General features: G+C 36.6%; 1 protein-coding gene and 1 long non-coding RNA gene across 2 annotated transcripts; one reads left to right on the forward strand and one right to left on the reverse strand.

Annotated features, from left to right (window-relative positions):
- Positions 1 to 1,184: 1,184 nt before the first annotated feature.
- Positions 1,185 to 2,776, reverse strand: LOC131526170 (galactose-specific lectin nattectin-like). The gene is made up of 6 exons (XM_058754315.1): positions 2,687 to 2,776; positions 2,485 to 2,552; positions 2,209 to 2,303; positions 1,876 to 1,998; positions 1,590 to 1,698; positions 1,185 to 1,411 (listed from the first exon to the last, which is right to left on the reverse strand). The coding sequence occupies exons 2-6, from the start codon at positions 2,543 to 2,545 to the stop codon at positions 1,347 to 1,349; spliced, it is 453 nt and encodes a 150-aa protein (XP_058610298.1). The 5' UTR covers positions 2,546 to 2,552; positions 2,687 to 2,776; the 3' UTR covers positions 1,185 to 1,346.
- Positions 2,777 to 22,038: 19,262 nt separating this feature from the next.
- LOC131526415 (uncharacterized) lies at positions 22,039 to 23,672 on the forward strand. Its single transcript, XR_009267447.1, has 4 exons — positions 22,039 to 22,230; positions 22,336 to 22,518; positions 22,623 to 22,700; positions 23,459 to 23,672. It is a non-coding gene; the product is annotated as an uncharacterized LOC131526415 (long non-coding RNA).
- Positions 23,673 to 26,008: the final 2,336 nt, after the last annotated feature.

A 26,008-nucleotide genomic window follows, 5' to 3' on the forward strand; every position in this document is an offset into this window, starting at 1 on the left:
TCTTCACCAAAAGAGTACATACTTTAAGGGCGTAGTATAAGTAGGCACATTGGGACGCAGCACAAGACATTTTATAAAAGTGCCTTAAAAACATAACTGGTGTGCGTTTTAAGACAAAACATTGACACCGACATTAAGATATGTTAGTTGCAAAAGCTTCTTTCAGTTTAAAAAAGCTCAGACATGCATTTCAGTCTGGGACTAGGCTGTTAAACCGGGAGCTCAATGACGGTGAAGGGTTTTTTGATTGTGTACCGTGAATTATCATGAATAGGAAAACTTGCACTCCTCTCATTTTCTTGCTATTTATGATTCAGGATACAACATACATAAATATATGTGTAGTGACCAACAATTGTCGGTTAAACTCACCGTTCTATGATTCAAAAGCATTGTCCATGTGTTGCTTACATGTATGTAAAACCTCGCTCTTCACAGAGTTCGGTTCAGGAGTTGACATCTTCACTGAACAGGTTTCATTGAGGTCACGTGCTTCTAATTCTCGTAGCCTCAGAATCCAGTAGAGGGCACTAAAACATTAGTTTTTTTCTTTGAGTTTGGTTGTATTGGCCATTGGACAGTGTTGATATATAAATTAGATTTCCAAAATAAAAAAGTAAATAAATTAAATAGCACACTAATGATAAATACTTTTTTATATTTGATCTGTATTTATTTGATATCGTAGGCTATGTTTCAGGTTCATTTTACTGTGAAATTTTTATAATGATTTGCTATTTTGTTATTGCGTCCCATTCCTTACATTTTTATTTGCATGATTCATATTGACTGATATATTGGGCGCATACACTTCTCTTTGAAGTTATACTGTTTTTAAGGCTTGGTTTAATTCTTACTTACACAAATCTACATAGCCCAAATCTTTTATATTATAGTTGACCTGGAGTCACTAATATGTGGAACTTGAATATGATATGGATTCATGCTAACAGCCCATCCGCCTACAAAGTGACGTCATAGTTACCCCACTCTGTTGTAACTGAACTTCGACGGTTGATGATGACGTAGAACGAGAACACAAGGACGCAAGATCGCTGAAGAACGCATATTGAGAAACAGCCATTGTCTTGCTTGGTAGGCTATACTTGAAACTTCAAGGACCCCTGACTTAAAGCCTATAAAGCCATTCCAAAAACCATATTTTAAATCCAAGATTTTTTTAATGCCTTTATTGATTTGAGAAGTGTTTCAGTATTGAGAAGAGATTAAAGTTGAGAAAATATTTAAGAAAAGTTTAATTTCAGAATGAAACTTGTAAAGATAAGATCAGAACATGTAAATGTAGTACAATCAAAATAAGTGGAGCAGGATGACTGCATGTGATCTCACAGGTATTTGGCACAAACATAACTCAGTGAGGTTAAACAGTCTGCATCGTTCCAGCGGTTATCTGTGAGGTGAAAAAAAAATGTTATTCTCATCATTATTGTCATGTTAGAATCAAAATAAAATGGAATTTTTAAGACATTTTTGACAAATGAGCCGTTTCTTGTTACTGGAAGATGTGAAATTACTGGAATTGTTGTAAATTATAGAATTGTTGTAAATAAACCACACTGCATTCTTACAGTCGAAGTTGAACTCCCCGCAGTTCTCGGTATGCAGATTGTCAGGTTGTCCAGGGGCCCAGAGGGTGTAGTCAAATGGAGATCCATCAGTCCACAACCACTCTCCTTCCTAAAGAGCAAACCCAGTTATTATAAGAGTGCTCTACTGTACTCAGACTCCATTTAGAAGGTCTTTTAGTTTAGCTTTGAAGAAGTCAAACAATCTTCATTGTAAACTTTGGAGATTTCAGTCTAGACAAACAAACTAGACAAAGCAAAACAAAAAAGGCCACACAACTTTACTTACATGGTTACCATCGTGAGAACCAAACCAACAACGTGTGGAAGAAGGCAACAGACTCAGAAGAAAATCGTGTTCTATTTTATTGTGTACAGACGCAAGATTTGCATCCAGACTTAGGCAGCTCTTCTACAGAGATAGATATTTTTATTGTCAATACAAAATACAGTCTTTTTAGGATAAAGCATAAATGATCATTTTCAAACAAAGTCGGGTCTGACTGATTATTTGCTCAGTATTAGTTTTCAGTCCATTTTTTTTTTTTTTTTTTTTTTTTTACAAAAAGGAAGTTTTATTTTTAAAATAATTTAAAAAATCACCTTGCAACTAAAAATTTACCTCTGCTGTGACCCAGTTGACCCCCTGAGAGAAGAACTTGTAGCATTTGACTCCAAAATTTCTCCATCCATAGGGGCATTTTTTAAATGAATTAACTATCCAGAAAATGAACATAAGAAATATTATAATAATATTATGATAATTATTAGTTGGTTGAATATCATACATTTCCTGCTATCCTTCTCCATAAAGCTACAAAACATCAAAGGTTTGGCAGAAAAGCTTTTCAAATTAATTAACGAGGAGTTTTTACAAATAAATGTAGCTATTTGTTACCTTCTGCGTTCCCCATGGAGAACACAGTAAACAGAAGCAGAAGACTTCTCAGCATTGCCATGATGAAACTGAAAAATAAAAGTTAAGCATTTAAAATTAAATGTATGAATTATACTGCACATTGTGGATTGTCATTGTATTTTAAAGACAAAGACACTTTAAGTCAAAAGGTTATTCAGTAGGTTTCTGTTGCAAAACTCACCTTGGTTTTCAGATTGTTGCCTTCAGAATGTCAGAGGAAGATTTTGTGAAGTTCCAGAAAGAGCCCTGCTTTTATGCTTAACTTGATGTCAAGTGTGTATAAGTCACGAGGATGATACTGGATATGATTGTTTGATCTCTCAGTTATGTACATATAAAAATAATTCTTATATATGGGAAATAGGGGTAAGATGAGCCTGTCTAGAAATACAATATTAGGTTAACTAAATATTTACTCTAAGTAAATTTTAAGAACAAGGAGGGAAAAAAATGAATTAGCGTAAATGATGAATTATAGTTCCTTTTTATATAAACTTTAGAAACATCCAGTACTTTCTTTTCAAACGGTTTCATGTAGAAACAACAAAGTGTCTTGAACATGGTGAGAACACTCTACTAACCACTAATGCAACTCAATCAGGCCTTTTTGCGTATGCCTTGGGCAGAAATTATTTAAATAAGGGACATTGTGATGTATTTGTGATACTTAAAACCCTCCACCAACATATTTATAAAGCCAATAGACACCTAAATAGATGCTTTTTCTTTTTCTTTCTTTCTTTTTTTCTTTTCTTGGAGTCTTGTGCATCAGAATTTTAGCCAGCCAATGGTCCGTGGACATGACGTCTGAGATTACCAGAGATCTAATATAACAAAATTAACTCCAAGAGTGTTGCAGAGAAAGAAAGAAATGCAGTTTACACAGACACAGACACATTACCAAGCCAGACACAGGTGATGTCATGGAACTAATTCACCTTTTTCCGACACTAGGATGCTTTATGCAAATTAGGGGAATAACTGTAAACGGTGAAACATTTACTCTATGAACTATTTAAGTATAAGTATAATTTTTTTTGTTTTGTTTTTAAACTGGGCTGATGAAGTAGACTAAATTACATTTTAAAATACACATAATCAGACTACAGTTACTTGTTTATTGGTTATATGTTTACATATTTACAAAATATTTACTTTTCTTTGCTTTTTTATATTTTCTATATGGTACATTATTATCCTATTTAAATCAACATGACAAATGAGTTCACAAGTAATCTAAAAGTAATCAAAAATAGTCATCAAAAGTACCGTATTGTCCCGAATATAAGACGATGTTTTTTTCTTGGAAATACATCTGAAAAAACACGGTCGTCTTATATTCCAACCCATTCTCACACCCAACTCGTCACATATTGAAGCTTGGTCAGGACCACTTGGCGTCGCTTTTTGACGCTCAAGGTACCCCTTAGCGTCATTTTTCGACTTGCAGGGTCCTCCGTTGCTTTAAATAGGAAACCCTTAGCGTCAATATGCCGACGCCATACTGGGAATTTTATCGTCATAATTAAATTATATATTGGGTATTGCCATTATTGCATATATGTTGGGGTGTGATTTTTCAATGTAAACAGCCACAACAGTTTTATTTATATTACAATATTTACACATTTGTGAGCACATAACCCAAGCCCTGCCCCTAAACCTACCATTTGTCAATAAAACACAAGATATAACAGGCAGATACAACTACCGTCATAATTTATTTTAAAAATATTAATATTCCAAGTCTTCCGAGGCAAAACATTTGATTTGTGAGAGGAATAGACGCGATCGCCGTCTCCGTCCGCCGCTAAGCTCAGCCTGTGTGCTGCAGTCTGTGCGCGAATTCAAAAAATGCCGCCAGAAGAAGCCTTACGTCAGCCTTGGTTGTGAAATGCTATTGGTTCTTGTGTGTCTCGTGACCGATTGCGTTATGCTGTTCTGACAGGCTATTGGCCGAATTGGCCAATAGCCGACTTGTTTTTAATGCTTTTATACTGCTTGTTTATGGTCAGTTTTTGCAATAAATACCTGTGACTGCACTTATATTTGCCTGTTATGTGTTTTATGTTGTTCAGAAGTGGGTAGGTTTAGGGTAGGGGTGGGTTAGGTGCTCCAATGAAAGTATAAATGTATATAAAATTATTTATATTTTTTACAAATGCATGCAAACCATTAAACTAAGACAAACAACTGAAAACAACGGAGGAGAACGTGTTGTCATTTTCCATGAGCGTCTTGACCTGACGCATAAAGCAAGCAATTGAAAGCAATGGAGTTCCTATTTTGTCATATAATGACGCCTAGGGGCACTTTTGGCGTCTTCATAGTGACGCGAAAGGCGTTTGACCATGCTTCAGTTTTTGACGCCTTGGGAGTGAGAATGGGTTGCATATTCGGGGTCTAGACTTTGACATGTCAGTAATACACCCACAACAATAGGTGGCGCCAAAAACGCATAAAACGAGTGTGCCATGAAATATGTAATGTAATGTGTGTTGTAAAGTCGTGACTGTCATGTTAGCCTGACGGGACCAAACTTCCTCTGTAAGTGATTTTAAAACATAAGACAGTACCCAGATTTGAAGACTACAATAAGATTTCACTTCTACTGATAATAAAATTTTGGTTGGCTACTATGAGATGGATAGCCTATATGTTATATAATTCAGATGGGCTACCTGTTATTTCAATGGTATATCAAAAATAAATTTTTCAATGTCATTGTTGGTACATTTTTACCAGTATTTACCATAATTTCAAAACAAAAATTAAAATAGGAAAAATATGCAATTTGAAAATAATTTAAGAAACAAATGTGTTTTACAGAGAGAAAAACAAACAAACACAAAAACAAGATTTGGTTTTCAAAAAGGTACATCTGGAAAAAGGGGGGTCGTCTTATAATCAGGGTCGTCTTATATTCGGGACAATACGGTAATCAAAAAATAGATTATAAAATGCGTAATGTAATGGATTATGTTACTATTTTTTTTGGAATCTAATTTGGAATCAGTAACGGACTACAATTTTTACATAATCTATCTAGCTCTCGCCATCACAACACAGACCATTTCTCAATACCAAATACTGTACTATTATTAAATACAACTATTATAAATTATTATTTATTAAAAATAATATTTAATAAACAACAATAGCCATTATAAAATTTGCTAAGTTATTCAGTCAAAAGCACAAATGCAGCACTCTAATACAGCATTAAAGTTAATATAAAATCAATTTGCTCTGGAAAAAATAATAGATTAACGAGACCAAATATTGCCTGTTAGATTTATCCAAAGCTAATTATCTCTCAATTATCTATCTAATTATCTCTTTAACCACTAGAGGCATCAGAGCAAATTCAGAACCGCAGAAAAATGTGATTGTTCTAGTTTTGGACTAGCTTTGAATAGTGATTGGGCTTGTAAAGTCACATTGTTGAAAAAGCTTTGCTGTGTGGAAATTACATTTGATAAAAATTATTTTGTGGTGAAGTAAATACTACAGAAAAACAAATGTAATTTCTACATTAAGTATATTTTACTTGGAATTGTTTGTTATTTTTACAAAGATTGCTTAAGTAGATATCAATGTCATGATCCTGTTGTTCCCATCATGCACTTGGGCATGAATAATTAATAAGGTAATTTTTTTTTGCTGTTTTCGAGATGTATTTACACTGTTTTATGATTGCTTTTGTTGTTAGGTTAAGTAACTTGCTGTTTTGTGACATCTGGAGTTCATTTTTTACTCAAAATGACCCATTCATACTCAATCATTATTCACTGATTGTCACCGTCATTGTGTATCATGTGCCAAGTATTCAGGTCTCTGTGTTCATTCAGTTAATAATTATATTGAGTCAACATATTATCTTAAAATGAATAACAAACAGTCTACTTGTTTACATACGTGATTGCATTTTGTTTTCAGTGCTATCTTGTTTGAGTGAAGTTTACAAACCGTGACTGAGTGAAATGTACTTGAGTATTGCAGGGTAAACTTCAAATAATTAAGTAGAAATTACTCATCAAACTCTATCTGGCCACGTTAAAATTACTTATTTCCTTTGCTAATTTTAGATAACTTAGTTAAGTAGATTTTACATTAAAAATATGCATGCAAAAACTTGCAAAATAAAAATTAAGTAAATTTAACTTGTAATAACTTGTTTTTTTCAGTGTATACACACATGAACAGAAAACCATACACGCTAATAATAATAATAATAATATAAAAATAGCACAGTTTCTACAACTATCTATTCAGAGGTGTGATATTTTTATATAATAGAAAGAAAGGTCTCAGAGAAGGTGTTTCTGAGAAAACCAAGAAGACCAACAAAAACTTATTTAGGCTAATAGTGATTACAATCATTGATCATAGAGATAATACTATTTGTCAACATACAAAGACATTCAATATTTGCAAAATGTGATGGCACAAAATGTTTCTGGCCTTCTACAGTGAATCGATTGATCCAAAAGCTTTTTGGCAGCATCATCTAAATTTTCTGAAGATTAATATTTTTTTAACGCAAATTAATCGTTTTATAAGGTTTGACCCCAACCTCTTCCCGTCATCACAGCGCGGAAGGGTATCTATCAGCGAACCAGTGTTGCAGGGTAGCGGCACAAGTGGGCAATTTTAAAAATACAGACGCGGGAAAAATTACAGAGCCGTGGGTTGCGGTTTTTTGGGCTACTTTTATAATGCCGCCCAAAGTGTATATAGACAAATAAAAATAAAAATAGATCCCTTTACTAATGTGTATTATACTTGGAATGTATACCTGGCAACTTAAGAACAGAGAGACGGTTGTAACATCAAACAACATGAGTTTCAGTCAGAGCATACATGTTTTTACACAGCAGAAATAAACTTGACAACAGCCACAAGATTATAATAGATAATAAACACACGATTACGATAGATATGGTCTGTATGTGATTTTTTTGAGTTGAATGTGTACATTTGAAATGCTAATTTGTGCAGCAATATAAAAGGCTATAAATTGCATATTTTAACAACAGTAAACGACCAAATTCCACATGTGATCGCAAAAGGAAGTTATTACAAACACTCGATGGTGGTTTAAAGTGAGTTCTGAGTAAAAGTGTACTATTAATATCATAAATTGTCTTATGAAGTATTAGCTCTAATGCACCTGCAGAACAGGTCCAATTCTTCTTCATAATGCATTTTGTCATAATACTTCATGTAAGGTCGCAAGAAATGTTTTGTTGTATTTATTTAGAAACACTTTTGATAATAGTTGGGTAAAAGTATACTGGGATTGAAGCGATGTGGCTTGGTAAACGTTTTATTGCCAGTTTAAAGTCTGATAATGGCTGAATAAAAACAAAAGAATAATGATAAAAGAATAATAAGGATTATGTCTCATACCTGGTGGAAGTGTGAAAGGTTCTGTTTCCTTAAACTAGTTTGTCATGCATTTCGTTTTCAACACATTTACAGGTAAATCCTAGTATTTTAAATTTGCGATTAATCATGATTAATCACAGTCCATGACTGTGATTAACGCGATTACATTTTTTAATCGATTGACAGCACTAGTTTATTTCGAAGAAGTAAGGTACAGTATCTCACAGAAGTGAGTACACTTTGCTACAATGTAAAGTAGTGAGTGTACAGCTTGTATAATATTGTAAATTTGCTGTCCCCTCAAAATAACTCAACACACAGCCATTAATGTCTAAACCGCTGGCCACAAAAGTGAGTACATCCCTAAGTAAAAATGTCCAAATTGGGCCCAATTAGCCATTTTCTCTCCCCGGTGTCTTGTGACTCGTTAGTGTTACAAGGTCTCAGGTGTGAATGGGGAGCAGGTGTGTTAAATTTGGTGTTATTGCTCTCACTCTCTCATACTGGTCACTGGAAGTTCAACATGGCACCTCATGGCAAAGAACTCTCTGAGGATTGGAAAAAAAGAATTATTGCTCTACATAAAGATGGCGTTGGGTATAAGAAGATTGCCAAGACCCTGAAACTGAGCTGCAGCAAGGTGGCCAAGACCATACAGCGGTTTAACAGGACAGGTTCCACTCAGAACATTGCTAAAGAAGCTGAGGGTAAAGGTGATGGACTGGCCAAGCATGTCTCCAGACCTAAAGGATAGTCTCCAGGATAGTTTGCACTGTTTGCCACATGTACAGTTTATCTCTCTCTGTCAGCAGCGAGGGATTCACATGTGATAAATGCAGGGAAATAGTTAGGCTGACAGAGAAGGTTTTAGAACTAGAGACACGCATCCAAACTTTAGTTGAGGATAGTAAGAATGTGAGGGCTGTAGATACTGCTTTGGATGCGACTAGCTCAGGGAGTCCTGTACATTGTTCGGTTCCGGTTGAGCCCGTGCAGCAGGGCAATTGGGTGACTGTGAGGCGGCCTAGTCGCGGCTCAAAACACCGCTCTTCCGTTCCGATTAGAACATCAAACAGGTTCTCCCCACTCAGTGACGCACCCACTGAGAAACCTGATGAAAGTGCTCTAGTTATTGGCGATTCTATTGTACGGAATGTGAAAATAGAGACACCAGCCACCATAGTCCATTGTCAAATAAAAAGCCAGAGTGCCTGACATCTTGGCAAATTTAAAAGTGCTGACTAATGCTAAACGTAAATTCAGTAAAATTGTTATCCACATTGGCACTAAAGATGTTCGACTTCGCCAGTCGGAGATCACAAAAAAAAAAAAAAAAAAGAGGTGTGTGAACTTGCAAATACAATGTCAGACACTGTAATATGCTCTGGTCCGCTCGATCCCTGCTTACCGTGGCGATGAGATTCATAGCAGACTGACGTCTAAGTGGTGCCCGCAAAATAACATAGGCTTTATAGACAATTGAACGAGTTTTTGGGGCAGACCTGACCTGTTGAAAAGAGATGGTGTTCATCCCTCCTGGGGTGGTGACGCTCTTCTCTCTAGAATTATGGCACATAGTTGCCCATTTCACGCCCATTTCACACCGCAAGCGTGAGCGGCGCGTGAACAACGCATATTTTTTTCGGCGCCCATGTTAACAAATGAGTGTATTCACACCGGGAGCAGGAGCAGCGCGTAATCGTCAAGCAGGAGCATCGCGTGAGCAGAGCTGCAGCGACTGTTTCAGTGCCGAGTCTATTTTTGCTGCGCCACTCAAGCTCAATTAAAGTGACAGCACACTTTTGATGGACAAAATAAATATGATTTCACACAAAACGTGCTAAAAATGCACAGAATAAGCATGTCTAGTGTGTTTTAAGACGAATTGGAGTATGTCAGGAAAGAAAATGAACAATCAAAAATATGTATAGAAGATTTACCCATTTTAAGTTGTTTTTCATTTTTAATTGCCATAAGCAAATTATAACTTAAAGCATTTTATCAAACTCACAACGAACAATTGATCTTGCTCAGGATCTTAAGTTACAATGGAGTATATACAGTAGGCCTACATAAGAAATTCATTATTCATTCATTATTGACAGCTTCTATAAGAAATGAAGATTATGGGTAAAAGTATATATTATTAAAAAAACAAAACAAAACAACAACAACAAAAAAACAGTATAAACAGCACTTTGTATATTTGAGTATGACTGAAACAACATGATAGGAGCTGTTTTTGTTGTTTACCATTTACAAGCGAAACTTCAAAACTTTCAAGTTTATAACTGACCAACTTCTAAAAACAAATTTATAGTTGTCTTTGTAAAGAAATATGTCGCTTTGGAGCCTCTGCTGTGACGCTGAACAAACGCTTGCAGTGTGAATACTCTGGCGAGTCTGCAGCTGAAACGAGCGTTACGTATTTGACTAACTGGGGCCCAGGTCAGGAAGTAGACAGACTGGCTAAACCGACCGTCTGCTAGCTGCCTCACGCCACAGAAGTCAGTTAATTCTCAGCACATAGAGACTCCTTCACCTAGATATCACAGATTGTGTCTGTTCCCTGTACTAGAAAATACAGAAAACATCCAAACCAAAGTAATAGTAACAATTTAATTGATGTTCAACAAATAAAAAAACAGATATAATACAGATAAACACATGATAAAGCTTGGCTTATTGAATATTAGATCCCTTTCTACAAAAGCACTTTTTGTAAATGATATGTTCACTGACCATAAACTAGATGTGCTTTGTTTGACAGAAACTTGGCTAAAACCAGATGATTACATTACTTTAAACGAGTCTACACCCCAAGATTACTGTTACAAACATGAACCGTGTCCAAAAGGTAAAGGGGGAGGTGTTGCTACAATTTATAGCAATATTTTCAGTATTTCTCAGAGGTCGGGTTTCGAGTATAATTCGTTCGAAGTAATGGTGCTTTATATAACATTATCCAAAGTAACAAGTGTTAATGATAAAATCCCTGTAATGTTTGTACTGGCTACTGTATACAGGGCACCAGGGCACCATATAGACTTTATTAAAGAATTTACTGATTTTCTATCGGAGTTAGTGCTGGCTGCAGATAAAGTCCTAATTGTTGGTGATTTTAATATCCATGTTGATAATGAAAAAGATTTGTTGGGATCAGCATTTATAGACATTCTAAATTCTATTGGTGTTAAACAACACGTGTCAGGACCTACTCATTGTCGAAATCATACTCTAGATTTAATACTGTCACATGGAATTGATGTCAGTGGCATTGAAATTTTGCAGCAGAGCGATGATATCTCAGATTATCTAGTCTCCTGTATATTCCATATAGCTAAAGCTGTAAAGCCAACTCCTTGTTACAAATATGGTAGAACCATCACTTCTACCACAAAAGACTGCTTTATAAATAATCTTCCTGACTTATCTCAGTTCCTCAGCATATCCAATAGCTCAGAACAACTTGATGATGTAACAGAAACTATGGACTCTCTCTTCTCTAGCACTTTAGATACGGTTGCTCCTTTACGCTTAAGGAAGATTAAGGATAAGACTCCAACACCGTGGTATAATGAGCACACTCGCGCCCTAAAGAGAGCAGCCCGGAAAATGGAGCGCAGCTGGAGGAAAACAAAACTAGAGATATTTCGTATAGCTTGGCGGGAAAGTACCCTATCCTACAGAAAAGCATTAAAAACTGCTAGATCTGACTACTTTCCGTCTCTTCTAGAAGAAAACAAACATAACCACCGGTATTTATTCAATACAAAGTATGACTAAATTAATGAAAAATAAAGCATCAACAGGTGTTGGCATTTCCCAAGAGCACAGCAGTAATGACTTGATGAACTACTTTACTTCCAATATCGATACTATCAGAGATAAAATTGTAACCACGCAGCGGTCAGCTACAGTATCGCATCAGATCAGCACTATAGATCCACTGAGGAACAATTCCACTCATTCTCTACTGTAGGAGAGGAAGAATTGTATAAACTTGTTAAATCATCTAAATCAACAACATGTTAGACCCTATTCCATCTAAACTACTAAAAGAGCTGCTTCCAGAAGTCATAGATCCTCTTTTGGCTATTATTAATTCATCATTTTCATTAGGATATGTCCCCAAAACCTTCAAATTGGCTGTTATTAAGCCTCTCATTAAAAAAACACAACTTGACCCAAAAGATCTAGTTCATTACAGACCGATCTCAAATCTCCCTTTTCTGTCAAAGATACTAGAACAGGTAGTATCCTCACAATTATATTCCTTCTTAGAGAAAAATGGTATCTGTGAGGAATTCCAGTCAGGATTTAGACCTTATAGTACTGAGACTGCTCTCATTAGAGTTACAAATGACCTGCTTCTATTATCTGATCGTGGTTGTATCTCTTTAGCAAGGCAAGTTTATTTATATAGCACATTTCATACACAGTGGTAATTCAAAGTGCTTTACATAAAAGGAAGTGAAAAAGTAATATAAAAAAAAAGTCACAATAAAAACAAGGAATTAAAAAAAAATAATAATAAAAACAAGATATAAAAATTGATTTAAGAATTTAAAACAGTTAAGAATAGAAAATGATTATACATAGTGCAATCAGTTCGGACGTAGCACAGTGCTCATTTGACAAATGCACAGCTAAACAGATGAGTTTTGAGTCTGGATTTAAATGTGGCTAATGTTTTAGCACATCTGACCTCATCTGGAAGCTGGTTCCAACTGCGGGCGGCATAATAGCTAAAAGCAGACTCCCCTTGTTTTGTGTGAACCCTTGGTATTTCTAACTGACTCAATCCTAATGATCTGAGTGGTCTGTTAGGTTTATATTCAGTGAGCATATCTGCAATGTATTTAGGTCCTAGGCCATTGAGTGATTTGTAAATGAGTAAAAGTACTTTATAATCAATCCTAAATGTAACTGGAAGCCAGTGTAAGGACCTGAGGACTGGTGTGATATGATCAGATTTTCTGGTTCTTGTCAGAATCCTGGCAAGAAGCGTTCTGGGTGAGCTGCAGCTGTCTAATGGTCTTCTTTGGAAGGCCGGTGAGGAGACCATTACAATAATCCACCCTGCTGGTGATAAAGGCATGAACAAGTTTCTCCAAATCTTGACTGGACACAAAACATCTAATTCTTGCAATGTTTTTGAGATGATAGTATGCTGATTTAGTTACTGCTTTGACATGACTACTAAAACTAAGGTCTGTCTCCAGAATCACCCCAAGATTTTTGACTTGATTTTTAGTTGTTTGATCCCTAGAGTCAAGGTATGCATTCACCTTGAGAACTTCATCTTTGTTTCCAAATGCAATGTCTTCAGTTTTCTCCTTGTTTAACTGAAGAAAGTTCTGGCACATCCAACAGTTTATTTCATCAATGCATTGGCAGAGGGAGTCAATGGGGCTATAGTCATTTGGAGATAAGGCTAGGTAAATCTGCGTATCATCAGCATAGCTGTGATAGGCAATTTGGTTCTTTCTCATTATTTGACTTAGTGGGAGCATATACAGGCTAAACAAGAGTGATGCAAGAATTGAGCCTTGTGGGACTCCGCATGTCATGGACGTCCGCTTAGACTTATGCTCTCCTATACTCACATAATTACCTCTCCCTTCTAAGTATGACCTGAACCATTTGAGTACCATCCCAGAAAGCCCGACCCAGTTTTCCAGTCTCTTTAGAAGTATGTTATGATCAACTGTGTCAAACGCAGCACTAAGATCTAGTAGTACCAGCACTGATATTTTGCCAGAATCAGAATTGAAGCGAATATAATTTATTATCTTAATAAGCGCTGTCTCTATACTGTGATGCACTCGGAAACCAGATTGAAAATTGTCCAGGTATCCATTTGAGTTTAAGTAGTTGTTCAGCTGATTAAAAACTACCTTTTCAATAATCTTACCTATGAAAGGAAGATTTGATATTGGTCTATAGTTGCTCAACATTGTGTTATCAAGATTGCGCTTTTTCAGAAGTGGCTTAACAACTGCAGTTTTCAGGGAGTTTGGAAAAGTCCCAGTAAGAAGTGAGGCGTTCACCACTTCTAAGAGATCTGCTTCTAAACAGTTAAGTACTTTTGAAAAAATATGTGGGAATTGTGTCAAGATAGCAGGTTGACGATTTAAGGTGCTGTACTATTTCTTCCAAAATTTTGCTATCAGTTGCTTCAAAAACAGACATAGTCACTCCTTTTTGAAATTGCGGTCGAATCTGTGTGACCTCTGTATAACTTGAGGATGTGCCAATCTCCTTTCTGATATTATTGATCTTCTCAGAAAAGAAGGAAGCAAACTCATTACATTTGCTGTCGGAGAGCATTTCACTGGGAATCTGACTTGGGGGGGGGGGTTTGTTAGTCTCTCAACAGTAGCAAAAAGAGTGCGAGTGTTGTTTAAGTTACTGTGTTTAAGAGGTTTGAGACGAAGGAGTGTCTAGCTGTGGCTAGTTCCACATTGAAAGCATGAAGGCTGTATTTATAGATGCTATAGTGAATTTCAAGTTTCGTCTTCCGCCACATCCGCTCAGCTTTTCTGCATTGTCTTTTCATACTCTGAACTGCTGTTGATTTTCTCCAAGATGATTTTTGTCTGCCATTCTTCTTGCTGACTTTTTCAGGAGCGATATCATCAATAACATTCTTAACTTTTGAGTTAAATGAATCCAGGAGAAGATCAACAGTGTCTGCAGAAGTGCTTGGTGTTAAAGATATAGCCTTCATAAATAGCGCACTAGTTTTCTCATCAATGCATCTCTTTCTGACAGAGACAGATCTAGATTCAGTGGTAACAGAGATCAATATATCAAAGAAAATACAGAAGTGATCAGATAGTGCTACATCCTTAACAACAATGGATGAAATGTTTAGACCTCTATTGATGAGTAAATCTAGAGTGTGTCCACGATTGTGTGTGGGTTCATGCACATGCTGGATCAGATCAAAAGTGTTTAAAACAGTAATAATTTATTTTGCAGTTTTGATTTCTGCATTATCTATGTGAATATTAAAATCCCCTGCAATAGTAAAACAGTCAAACTCTGAGGAAATCATTGATAACAGTTCTGTGAACTCTTCAACAAAGGCTGGAGAGTATTTTGGAGGCCTGTAAATAATGATAAACAGAATGCGTGGAGCACCTTTCAGCACAATACCTAGATATTCAAAGGACAAATACTGACCAAATGACACTTGCTTGCATTGATAAACATCTTTAAATAGAGCAGCTACACCTCCACCTCTCCTAACAGTCCTGCAGACACTTATAAAGTTAAAGTTAGGAGGGGCTGTTTCATTGAGGACTGTTGCACTGCAGCTGTCTTCAAGCCATGTTTCATTTAGAAACATAAAAACAGGTTGTTTGTGGTTATAAAATCATTAATCAGAAATGATTTATTTTTTAGTGAGCGAATGTTTAAAAATGCTAACTTGATGGAATTACATTTTGTCTCTACAGCAATCTTAGATTGGTGCATTACAGGCCGCAGATTAGATGGGTCAGCCGTACGGCTTGAGAAGGCCTTAGATTTTCTATCACGTGATAAAACAGAAATATAGAAGGCTACAGGCACACTGGGTTCCCGCTTGTTCTGTGAACATTTGTGAGTGTTGCTGCTAATATAGCGGGGACCCGACACATATCACTGAGAGCTGTTATCAGTTGTTTTTGGTTCACCTACAGCTAATGGAGGAGGGTTTGGGCCCTGGCGTTGTGGCAGCGGTCGGAGAGCTCTCACAGGAGGAGGAGGGAGAGCTGGGCCTGCTGTCTTTGGTGGTTGTGGGGCCCGCCGTTTTTTAGTTGATATCTGGGGGGCTTAGAGCGAATGAGTGGGAGAGTTTGGTCCCAGCATACACCAGTTCCTCCATTTTCTGTGAGAAGCTTAGAAGTGGAGATTTTGGAGAGAGGGATAGTGTGTCTGGCGAGCGGGGCTCTGGCTCTGGTGTTTCCGGTGGCTGTGATATGTTGTCCTGGCTTCCCTGGCTGTTTTCCAGATAGTTGTCCTTGGGTGCTGAGTCTTGGAGCTGTTGTAGTACGTCACAGTCTGTCTGTGAAGAGCTCGTTGGGCAGGGCTCAGCCGGGATAGTTTCCATGAGGAAAGTTTGTTTTGGCTGCGTGGTGTTATCAGTGTCCTTGTGGGATGTGTCAACCACAAGATGACTCTGAGGCTGACATGAAGTCCTGTGGTCACTCATATTCTGTCCAGGTGTGTGTGTGCCATTGAGGCCGAGTGGATTGGCACACACCACTGAAGGATGACGGAGGGAGAAATAGATATTGCCCTTTAGCACTCTTGCACCAAGTTTATTTGGGTGGAGGCCATCCAGTTTAAACAGCTGTCTATGGCCCCAGAAAAGATTGAAGTTGTTGATGAAGTTGACTCCTTTTATACTGCAGGTTCTTTGTAGCCATGTATTCAGCCCAAGCAACCGTGAAAACATATTAGTTCCCCTTGCTGGGAGTGGTCCACTGATGAACGACTGAACTTCAAGTCTTTGAAGTGTTTCAAAGAGTTCACTGAAATCCTTCTTAAGGAGTTCTGACTTCTCTTTCCGAATATCATTCTTCCTCACATGGATGATGATTCGATTTGCAGTCTTGTGCTTCATCAGAATGTTCCGAAGTTCCTTGTTCTCATCAGAGACGGTTGCTTGAGGAAAGCAGCATATAGTTGTAGTCCTGCTACTGATGTTTCTGATAATAGAGTCGCCCACTATCAGAGTCCTGGGCTCGGCTGCGCTCTGAGCTGAGTGCCGCTGTCTGCTTGACCTCGAGCGTCTGTTAGTAGCGATGTTAGCTGCTGGCTGATATGATCTATGTTCAATCACATTTGGGGATTCCTCACCCACATTCATTAATGCTTCAAATCTGTTCTCAAGATTTATAGGGGTTGGTAGAATACCAGTGTTTACAAGTCTTGTCATAGCCGTATCTGGGGTAGAGGATGCTACGGCAGCAATCCAAGATACTCGTGACAATTTGAAGTCTCGAGTGCCTTTGGGTCTCGCTCCCTGTTTGTGCCATCGATTAGTCTGTCGATCAGTTTCGGCTTGTTTCTCTACACATGGTATAAACTGTTGAGATTCACATGCAGGACTCACCGGCTGTATGCCATGGTCCATGATTACCATCTGCTGTGTGTTTGAATGTAGACACCTGTGTTTTCCTGTCTCCGGAATGTAATGGGAGGCAAAGAGTCTTCTTTTTCCAAAAAAAAAATGTGTTGTTTGAGCACTGTGCTGATCTGCTGAAGTTAAAATCTTAGAGAGATCTGAGAAAAGTGCATAAATAGGGAGCAAAGCGCAGAGCAATAAGCAAGAGCGTCCGAACAGTAGCGAAGCCGGAAGCGGCTTTATTAGTTCTACTGGATCTTAGCGCTGCGTTCGACACTATCGACCACAACATTCTTTTGAATAGACTAGAAAACTTTGTTGGCATTAGTGGAAGTGCCTTAGCGTGGTTCAAATCGTACTTATCTGACCGCCATCAGTTCGTAGCAGTGAATGAAGAGGTGTCATATCGATCACAAGTGCAGTATGGAGTACCTCAAGGCTCAGTACTAGGGCCATTACTTTTCACGCTTTACATGTTACCCGTGGGATATATTATCAGGGAGACAAGGTGTTAGCTTTCACTGTTATGCTGATGATACAGAAGTGTTAATTATCGGACCTAAAAAACCCCACATGTAATAACCTAGAACACTATCTAACACTTGAAGGCTGCTCTGTCAATTCTTCTTCATCAGTTAAGAACCTAGGTGTGCTGTTTGATAGCAATCTTTCATTTGAAAGCCATGTTTCTAGCATCTGTAAAACTGCGTTTTTCCATCTCAAAAACATATCTAAATTGCGACCTATGCTCTCAACGTCAAATGCAGAAATGCTAATTCATGCGTTTATGACCTCAAGGTTAGACTATTGTAATGCTTTATTGGGTGGTTGTTCTGCACGCTTGATCAACAATCTACAGTTAGTCCAAAATGCAGCAGCTAGAGTCCTTACTAGAACCAGGAAGTATGACCATATTAGCCCGGTTCTGTCAACACTGCACTGGCTCCCTATCAAACATAGGATAGATTTTAAAATCTTGTTAATTACTTATAAAGCCCTGAATGGCTTAGCTCCTCAGTACTTGAGTGAGCTCTTATCACATTATGCAGTTAATTAAACTATAAATTTAAATTATAATAAACAAACAAATATATATTATAAAAATAGACCGCGAAACAATAAATGCATTAAACTAAACATTACAATTATAGCAAATGAATAAATCATTTACAGTGGTGTGAAAAAGTGTTGGGCCCCTTCCTGATTTTTTAATTTTTTGCATATTTGTCACTTAAAAGATTCAGATCATCAAACTAATTTTAATATTACACAAAGATAATGCAAGTAAATACAAAATGCAGTTTTTAAATTATGATTTCATTTATTAAGGGACAAAAGCTGTCCAAACCTACCTGGCCCTCTATGAAAAAGTGCTTGCCTCCTCCTATTAAATCATGAAAGAACTGTAATTAACCACATTATTTTAGAAAGCTGAGTTAAATTTCACTTGCCAAACCCAGGCCTGATTACTGCCAGACCTGTTGAATCAAGAAATCACTTAAATAGAATCTGTCTGACAAAGTGAAGCATGTTTAAAGAGCAACACATCATTCCGCAATCTTAAGAAATTCATAAACAGATGAGAAACAAAATAGTTTACATGTATCAGTCTGGAAAGGGTTATAAAGCCATTTCTAAGGCTTTGGGACTCCAGCAAACCATGGTCAGAGCCATTATCCACAAATGGAGAAAACTTGGAACAGTGGTGAACTTTCCCATCACTCTTAGAAGAGATTGAACCTTTAGAGTTCAAAAAAGAACTTTAAAGTGCAAATATGAACTTCTAGTTATGAAAAAGGTTCAAAGTTGAACTTAAAGGTTCTATAATGATCCACTGGTTATTTAGCAGTTATTTTTTGAACCTTTGTTGTGGTAAAAGGTTCATATTAGAACCTAGCATAGTTAAGGTTCTTTCATGAACCTTTTCTAAGATGTACTGTAAACAGGGTTCTAAATTAACTTTTTTGATCACCAGCCAATGTGGCTGGTAACTTTCTAAAGTTACCAGCCAATCAGAATTTCCACTAGCCAAATTTTTTAAGTTTTTAGTTTAATCTTAACTTTTTACTAGCTAACTCTCCTCTTTCTGTCTATGCTCCATTCGTTCTTCTTCCTTGTGTTTATTGGTGGACGTTCCGTTCGTTTCCATGGTTTCTCGCACTGGTTTCACTGCAAACTGCGCGCAGCCAATGGGCGTATGAAACGTCATCGCGTAGCATTACGGCACAGTGTTCATGGGAAATGTAGGAAGTGCTACCAGGGGGATAAACGACCGAGAGAACAGAGCCTTATGTATCATGCATGGAATGTCTCATGAATCACCAGCCAAACTGGCTAGTAAGTTTTTATTAACACCCGCCAAAATGAATTTTAACCCGCATTTGGCGGGTTGGCGGGTGTTAATTTAGAACCCTGACTGTAAATACTAGACTGAGTACAGTTAGAACACCATTTGCTTGTTACATTAGTAAATTACTAATTCACAAACTCAGTATTAATGAATTTACTCTTATTCAGTTACTAATTGTGATGTCAGATGCAGTTGTGGCCTCCATCAGTTTAACCAAAATGTTTAGGCCTTGAGTTGATACAATGTGTTTCGTCTGTGCCCCATGCACCTCACATATCTCTAAATTGCACAATAACCTTTAGGGCACCATGTTGTTGTCAATTTTTAGAACACAAATTAAAAATCACAAAAATCAAAGTTCAGTTTTATGTTCATAAATGAACAAGAAGCTATACTGTGTTAAATTTAGAGGGTGAAATTCTTACCCCTAAAAATAAACTTTAGGTCACACTTTATATTAGGTGGCCTTAACTACTATGTACTTACATCAAAAAATAAGTACAATGTACTGCTATTGAGGTGGGATACGGGTAAGGTTAGGGACAGGTTTGGTGGTATGGGTAGGTTTAAGGGTGGGTTAAGGTGTAAGGGATGGGTCAGCAGTGTAATTATAAATGTACTTACATAAATTAAATACAGATGTAATTACATATAGGTAGTTTTAAAAATATAAGTACAATGTAAAAACATGTATGTACACAATAAGTGCATTGTACCAAATTATTAATTTAAATGTAAGTACATATTAGTTAAGGCCACCTAATAAAGTGGGACCAAACTTTATATTCAATAGGCTATCTTCATATTTTACACCTGTGCATCCTTTAACATTTCACATTCAACCTTCAAATCTCAGAAAGCCAACTAATTCAGCTCAGAACAAAACAAGTGACAAAAGTGAATTATTTTAAATGAATCTGGTTGGCAAACACCTTTTAGACATGATCAGGTTGGGCACTTGTTTATATGATTGAGGAACACCATTATGTCATTAACACTCCAAATGTGAAGCAAATACGTGTTGTGTAAGGTTTCATCAGCAAGATTATTTTTCTTTCTTTCTTTATTAGTAGTTTTATTATTGTTGTTGTTTTTATCATTATCGTTATTATACTATTATTATTACTATTTTGATTATATTGTTTCGATTTTGATAATAAAAACAAACAAAACAAAAACATTTAAACACCAGGGCTTGGTGTGTAACGCAACGCAAAGCACTGAAACTGTTTCGCGCGAGGTCACTCAGAGGTCGCGCGGAAAAACCGTTACAAACAAACATTCAAGCGCAAACAGCGGCACTCAGTGGAGCAGCACGAATGAGGTAAGACAACACAACCTTTCAAATAAACTATGATCTTTTTGAAAAGCTATGAAAATAACACCTACGTAATGTCATAATTGTGTGTTTCATAATGAATAAATGACGACGGGCTACAGAATTGTAGAAAAATTAAGTACAAAAGATGTTAATGTGGCCACAATATTAAGTCAGTTTACCGGTCCAGAGTTAATTATTCCACATATACCGTGGTTACTACACCTGAAGACCTTTTCTCAGATGTTTTATTTCAAGATATTCTTTAAGATTTTAGCCTGCTGGTTACCAGACCACTCGTGTATTGATTATTTTCACCAACAGAGGGCGCTGCGAGCTGCATTGAGTGCTTGGTCACGTGCCGCTACTTCATTCGTGAAGAACTTGGACGACAGACGCTATTATCATCAATTCTCAGAAGAGACACCATTGTCCCTATCAAGGTAGTATGTTGAATTAAAATAATACTGTTTGTATGTACTTTATAACTGCCTTTATAACTATAATTTCATGACTCCTGTTGTTTTAACAGACTGAAATTGATGGAGATATTTTAATGAACCTAACTGAGACTACGAAAGCTTAAATATTACCAAAAATGAAGGATTAAGTTAAATTCATAAGATTACAAGAAAACCTAAAGACTGAGATGCCAGCAAGACCACAGACACCACGACTAAGTTTCTACTCTACGGGTTTAAAAATTTGTGGGCACATTTAGGCTACTAATTATTATTAACTATTATAACTGCTGCCATCTGGTCAACGCTACAGAGCTCTGAGAACCAGAACGACCAGACACAGGAACAGTTTCTTCCCTCAGGCTAATTATTTAATGGGATGTACGGAAGAACTTAGCGACTTTAACATTTTCTCACATTTATGCATTTGGTTGACGTTGTTATTACAAAGCAACTTTCAGTGCATTCCCACTTTTAATGGGATGCTCAGTTAGGTGTAATGGTCAGGTCAGGTGTCCACATATGTTTAGCCGAACTATATTGTGATCAAATCATTGAGCTGTTTTTACCATACTAACATGCACTTTTCTGCAAACTTTTTTTGTAGGACTTCTTATTGATATTTCACCTGGATCAGTCTCAAGACAACATATTGTTTGTTTGTAGCAACATATTGTAGCAATAAAAAAAAAGACTTGAGAGAAGAGATTTTTTTTCTTTGAAAGGACAAAGCAAACAAGATCAAAAAATAATTCAAGGTCTGTTTGATTAGATGTGCACACATACATGGTAATTTCCACAATGCAGTAAGTTTATAATTTTAGAGAATGATGAAGCTAAAAATGTTTTTCTCTATTTTCAGGTATACAACAGGTGAACACAACAAGATGTCTTCAGCCCTGGTTACCAAATACCAGTTCTTGAGAGTAAAGACTGGCAGAGGATGTGCTTAAAAACAAATTCCAAAAGAGAAAGATAACCTTTGATTAATGTTGAAGAAATAAATGAAATTTGCTGCAGGTTCGGCAAAGAAAACAGATAATTTTACCAGGAGTCCATCAAAAATATGGCAGCCATTGTAGAGGTAGGTTTGCTAAAATAAAGTGACACTTCGATACTTACATTTCTATTATCAAGTGAGAATGTTTCATGTATATGTTTATTTTTCTATTATTTATTTATTTTGTAGATGGATGATCTATCTGGCCAAGATTTGTATCAAAAGAGGCCAAGGCCAGTAGGGGTAAGTGTCACAGACAGAGTCTGGTGGCACAGACAGTGATCAACGAGTGCCAAAGAAGAGCAGTTGGGGTAGATATTGTTACTGAGTTGAATGAAGAAAAACAAATCTGCATTGGTTTAGCACACAAAGGTAATAAATCACTGATTTACATGAACAGTAATGCTAAGAATCATCATCATGAATTATCAGAAACATAGTATGCCATATTCAATTTAACACATTTTATATTTAAGGCCTCAATGGTTGCTGCTGTCCTGCTGTTTCCACTTCTATTAAAGGAGAGTCTGAGATCTCTTCATGTCATCAGTGAGGTGAATGCATTTGGAACAGTGTACAGAAAACATTTGTTTTCTTTTTCAACCCCTTCTCCTGGTTATCATTTCTTCTAAACATTTAGTTAGGGGTTATTCTGTGGAACGGTTTGTGTCTGTGCATGTTCCACAGTAAAATCAGCAAGAATGAATAGAGGGAATATTCAAACAAAAATTTAAATTCTGTCATAATTTACTCACCTTCATGTTGTTTCAAACTTGTATGACTTTCTTTTGTTTTGTGAAATAAATTATTTTCAAGAATGTCACTGAAAATCATTGACATGTTGTTCTGGACCCCAGTGATCTTCATCATATGGACATTAACATTCTTAAAAATATCTTATTTTGTGTTCTGCAGAAGAAAAAGGGTTGTTTGGAACAACATCAGGGAGAGTAAATGACGACAAAATTTCCCTTTAATGGGTCATATACTTTTGATTAAAATTTGTTATATTTAGAATTATCTGTTTTCTCACTGATGTCAACTTATAATATTAGTAAGGGATTCTTGCAACCAAAAAACTCATAATGTAGTTTTTCATGACTACTTGCCACCCTCTCTATTATCTTAATTATGTTGATAATACAGTTTACACTGCCTCATCTTTCTTTTCAAAGCCTCTTTTACATTGACAGGTTCAAAAATAGTCAAAGATTTATTACTGACTCATTTTTTAATCTTAATTTTAAAACAAATAAATTCACTTTAACTACTAAATATTGTTATAGTATAACATTATTTTCTCCTTGTTTAGGAACCACATACACCCAACCCCGTGCTGTTTATAAAGGGATTTGCCTTGGATGCAGAGACTCTTTTAGAAATAATGATGGAAGGGGAGGAGGAGGTCTGAGAAGTAGACGATGTGAACACGGCTCTACACTTCATCTTCAACACTGAATATGCTTCATGAGAGACACCCTGACATTCATTGAAAACTGTTTAATGTATCATAATGCCAAAACCAATATGCCAGTTTTTTTTTAAATTAAATTAATGTATATGTATATAAATGCATGTTGATTGTTGTTTATTTATTAATGTGTTTGTTGGTTTGTTTGTAACACATATTTATGTTTGATTGTTGTTTATTTATTTATTTATTTATTTATGTGTTTGTTGGTTTGTTTGTAACACATTTATGTTTGATTGTTGTTTATTTATTTATTTATTTATTTATGTGTTTGTTGGTTTGTTTGTAACACATTTATGTTTGATTGTTGTTTATTTATTTATTTATGTGTTTGTTGGTTTGTTTGTAATACATATTTATGTATTAAACAGTTTGTGGACAATCACAGTGTTCTGTCTATATAGTGAAATTGGATTAATAATGTATAATAATAATAATAATATTTTTATTGCTATCTAGAAAAAGGTTAAAAAAGGAACCCATGAGGGTCATTAATGCACCTTTAAGTGAAGGTTCCAATTAGAACCTTTTCAAAAAGGTTCAAAAATAAACCTTTGAGGTTCCTCCACAGTTGCAATCTCCAGGAACCTCAAAAGGTTCATTTTTGAACCTTTTCTTCTAAGAGTGCATGAGTGGCCGGCCTACCAAAATTACTCCAAGAGCGGAACGACGACTCATCCAGGAGGTCATAAAAGAACCCAGAACAACATCTAAAGAACTGCAGGCCTCACTTGCCTCAATTAAGGTCAGTGTTCATGATTCAACAATAAGAAAGAGACTGGTCAAAAACAGCATCCATGGGAGAGTTCCAAGGCAAAAGCCACTGCTGACCAAAAAGAACACAAAGGCTCGTCTCACATTTGCCAAAAAATATCTTGATTATCCCCAAGACTTTTGGGCAAATATTCTGTGGACTGATGTGACAAAAGTTGAACTTTTTGGAAGGTGGTGTCCCGTTACATCTGGCATAAAACCAACACAGCATTTCATAAAAAGAACATCATACCAACTGTCAAACATGGTGGTGGTAGTGTGATGGTTTAAGGCTGCTTTGCAGCTTCAGAACCTGGATGACTTGCCATAATTGATAGAACCATGAATTCTGCACTCTATCAGAAAATCCTGAAGGAGAATGTCTGGCCATCAGTTTGTGACCTCAAGCTCAAGTGCACTTGATTGCAGTTGTTGCTGCAAAGGGTGGCCCAACCAGTTATTAGGTTTAGGGGGCAAGTACTTTTTCACACAGGGCCATGTGGGTTTGTATTTTGTTTTCCCTTCATAATAAAAAACTTCATTTAAAAACTGCATGTTGTGTTTACTTGTGTTATCTTTGATTAATATTTAAATTTGTTTGATGATCTGAAACATTAAAGTGTGACAAACATGCAAAAAAATAAAAAAATCAGGAAGGGGGCCAACACTTTTTCACACCACTGTAAATGAAAAACTTCAAATAATGAATAAAACAAAAATATAACAAATACATTAAATTATAAATTAAAATGCTCCATCGGGACAAGACCACTGGAATCAGATAAGCCTTTTACACAATCTGACATGGCTGTGGTTGGAATTGAACTGCGGGTTTCATCTGTCCAGAGGAGAACTGCCCCCCTGACTGAGCCTGGTTTCTTCCAAGGTTTTTTGTTCTCCATTCTGTCACAGAGGGAGTTTTGGTTCCTTGCTGCTGTCGCCTCTGGCTTGCTCAGTTGGGGACACTTAATTTCTAGCGATTATCGTCGATTTGTTTGCACAGATATTATTTAAACTAAACTGAGCTAGACAATGACATCTCTGAATTCAATAATGAAATGCCTTTAGCTGAAAATTGAGTGTTTAATCTTATCATTATACATTACTGACACGCTATCCTCCAATTTGATACTGTTGACATGCAGGACGGACTTCCATGCGATAGGACCCATAAGAACCAGCACAGAGTGCTTTGACACAATCTGTATTGTTAAAAGTGCTATATAAATAAAGGTGACTTGACTTGACCGGACCTAAACCCTATTTAGCATCTGTGGGGCATCCTCAAACGGAAGGTGGAGGAGCGCAAGGTCTCTAACACCCACCAGCTCCGTGATGTCGTCATGGAGGAGTGGAAGAGGACTCCAGTGGCAACCTGTGAAGCTCTGGTGAACTCCATGCCCAAGAGGGTTAAGGCAGTGCTGGAAAATAATGGTGGCCACACAAAATATTGACACTTTGGGCCCAATTTGGACATTTTCACTTAGGGGTGTACTGTACTCTCTTTTGTGGACAGCAAATTTACACTGTTATACAAGCTGTACACTCACTACTTTACATTGTAGCAAAGTGTAATTTCTTCAGTGTTGTCACATGAAAAGGTATAATAAAATATTTACAAAAATGTGAGGGGTGTAC

Source organism: Onychostoma macrolepis, chromosome 19, assembly GCF_012432095.1.
Source record: "Onychostoma macrolepis isolate SWU-2019 chromosome 19, ASM1243209v1, whole genome shotgun sequence".
NCBI lineage: Eukaryota > Metazoa > Chordata > Actinopteri > Cypriniformes > Cyprinidae > Onychostoma > Onychostoma macrolepis.

Bases quoted from the DNA above. Each gene is read 5' to 3' on its own strand.
- LOC131526170 (XM_058754315.1), bottom strand. From the start codon at position 2,545: ATGGCAATGCTGAGAAGTCTTCTGCTTCTGTTTACTGTGTTCTCCATG. The intron at 2,304-2,484 runs GTAACAAATAGC...TTTTCTGGATAG, and splicing joins CTCCATGGGGAACGCAGAAG to TTAATTCATTTAAAAAATGC. The intron at 1,999-2,208 runs GTAAATTTTTAG...CTATCTCTGTAG, and splicing joins TCAACTGGGTCACAGCAGAG to AAGAGCTGCCTAAGTCTGGA.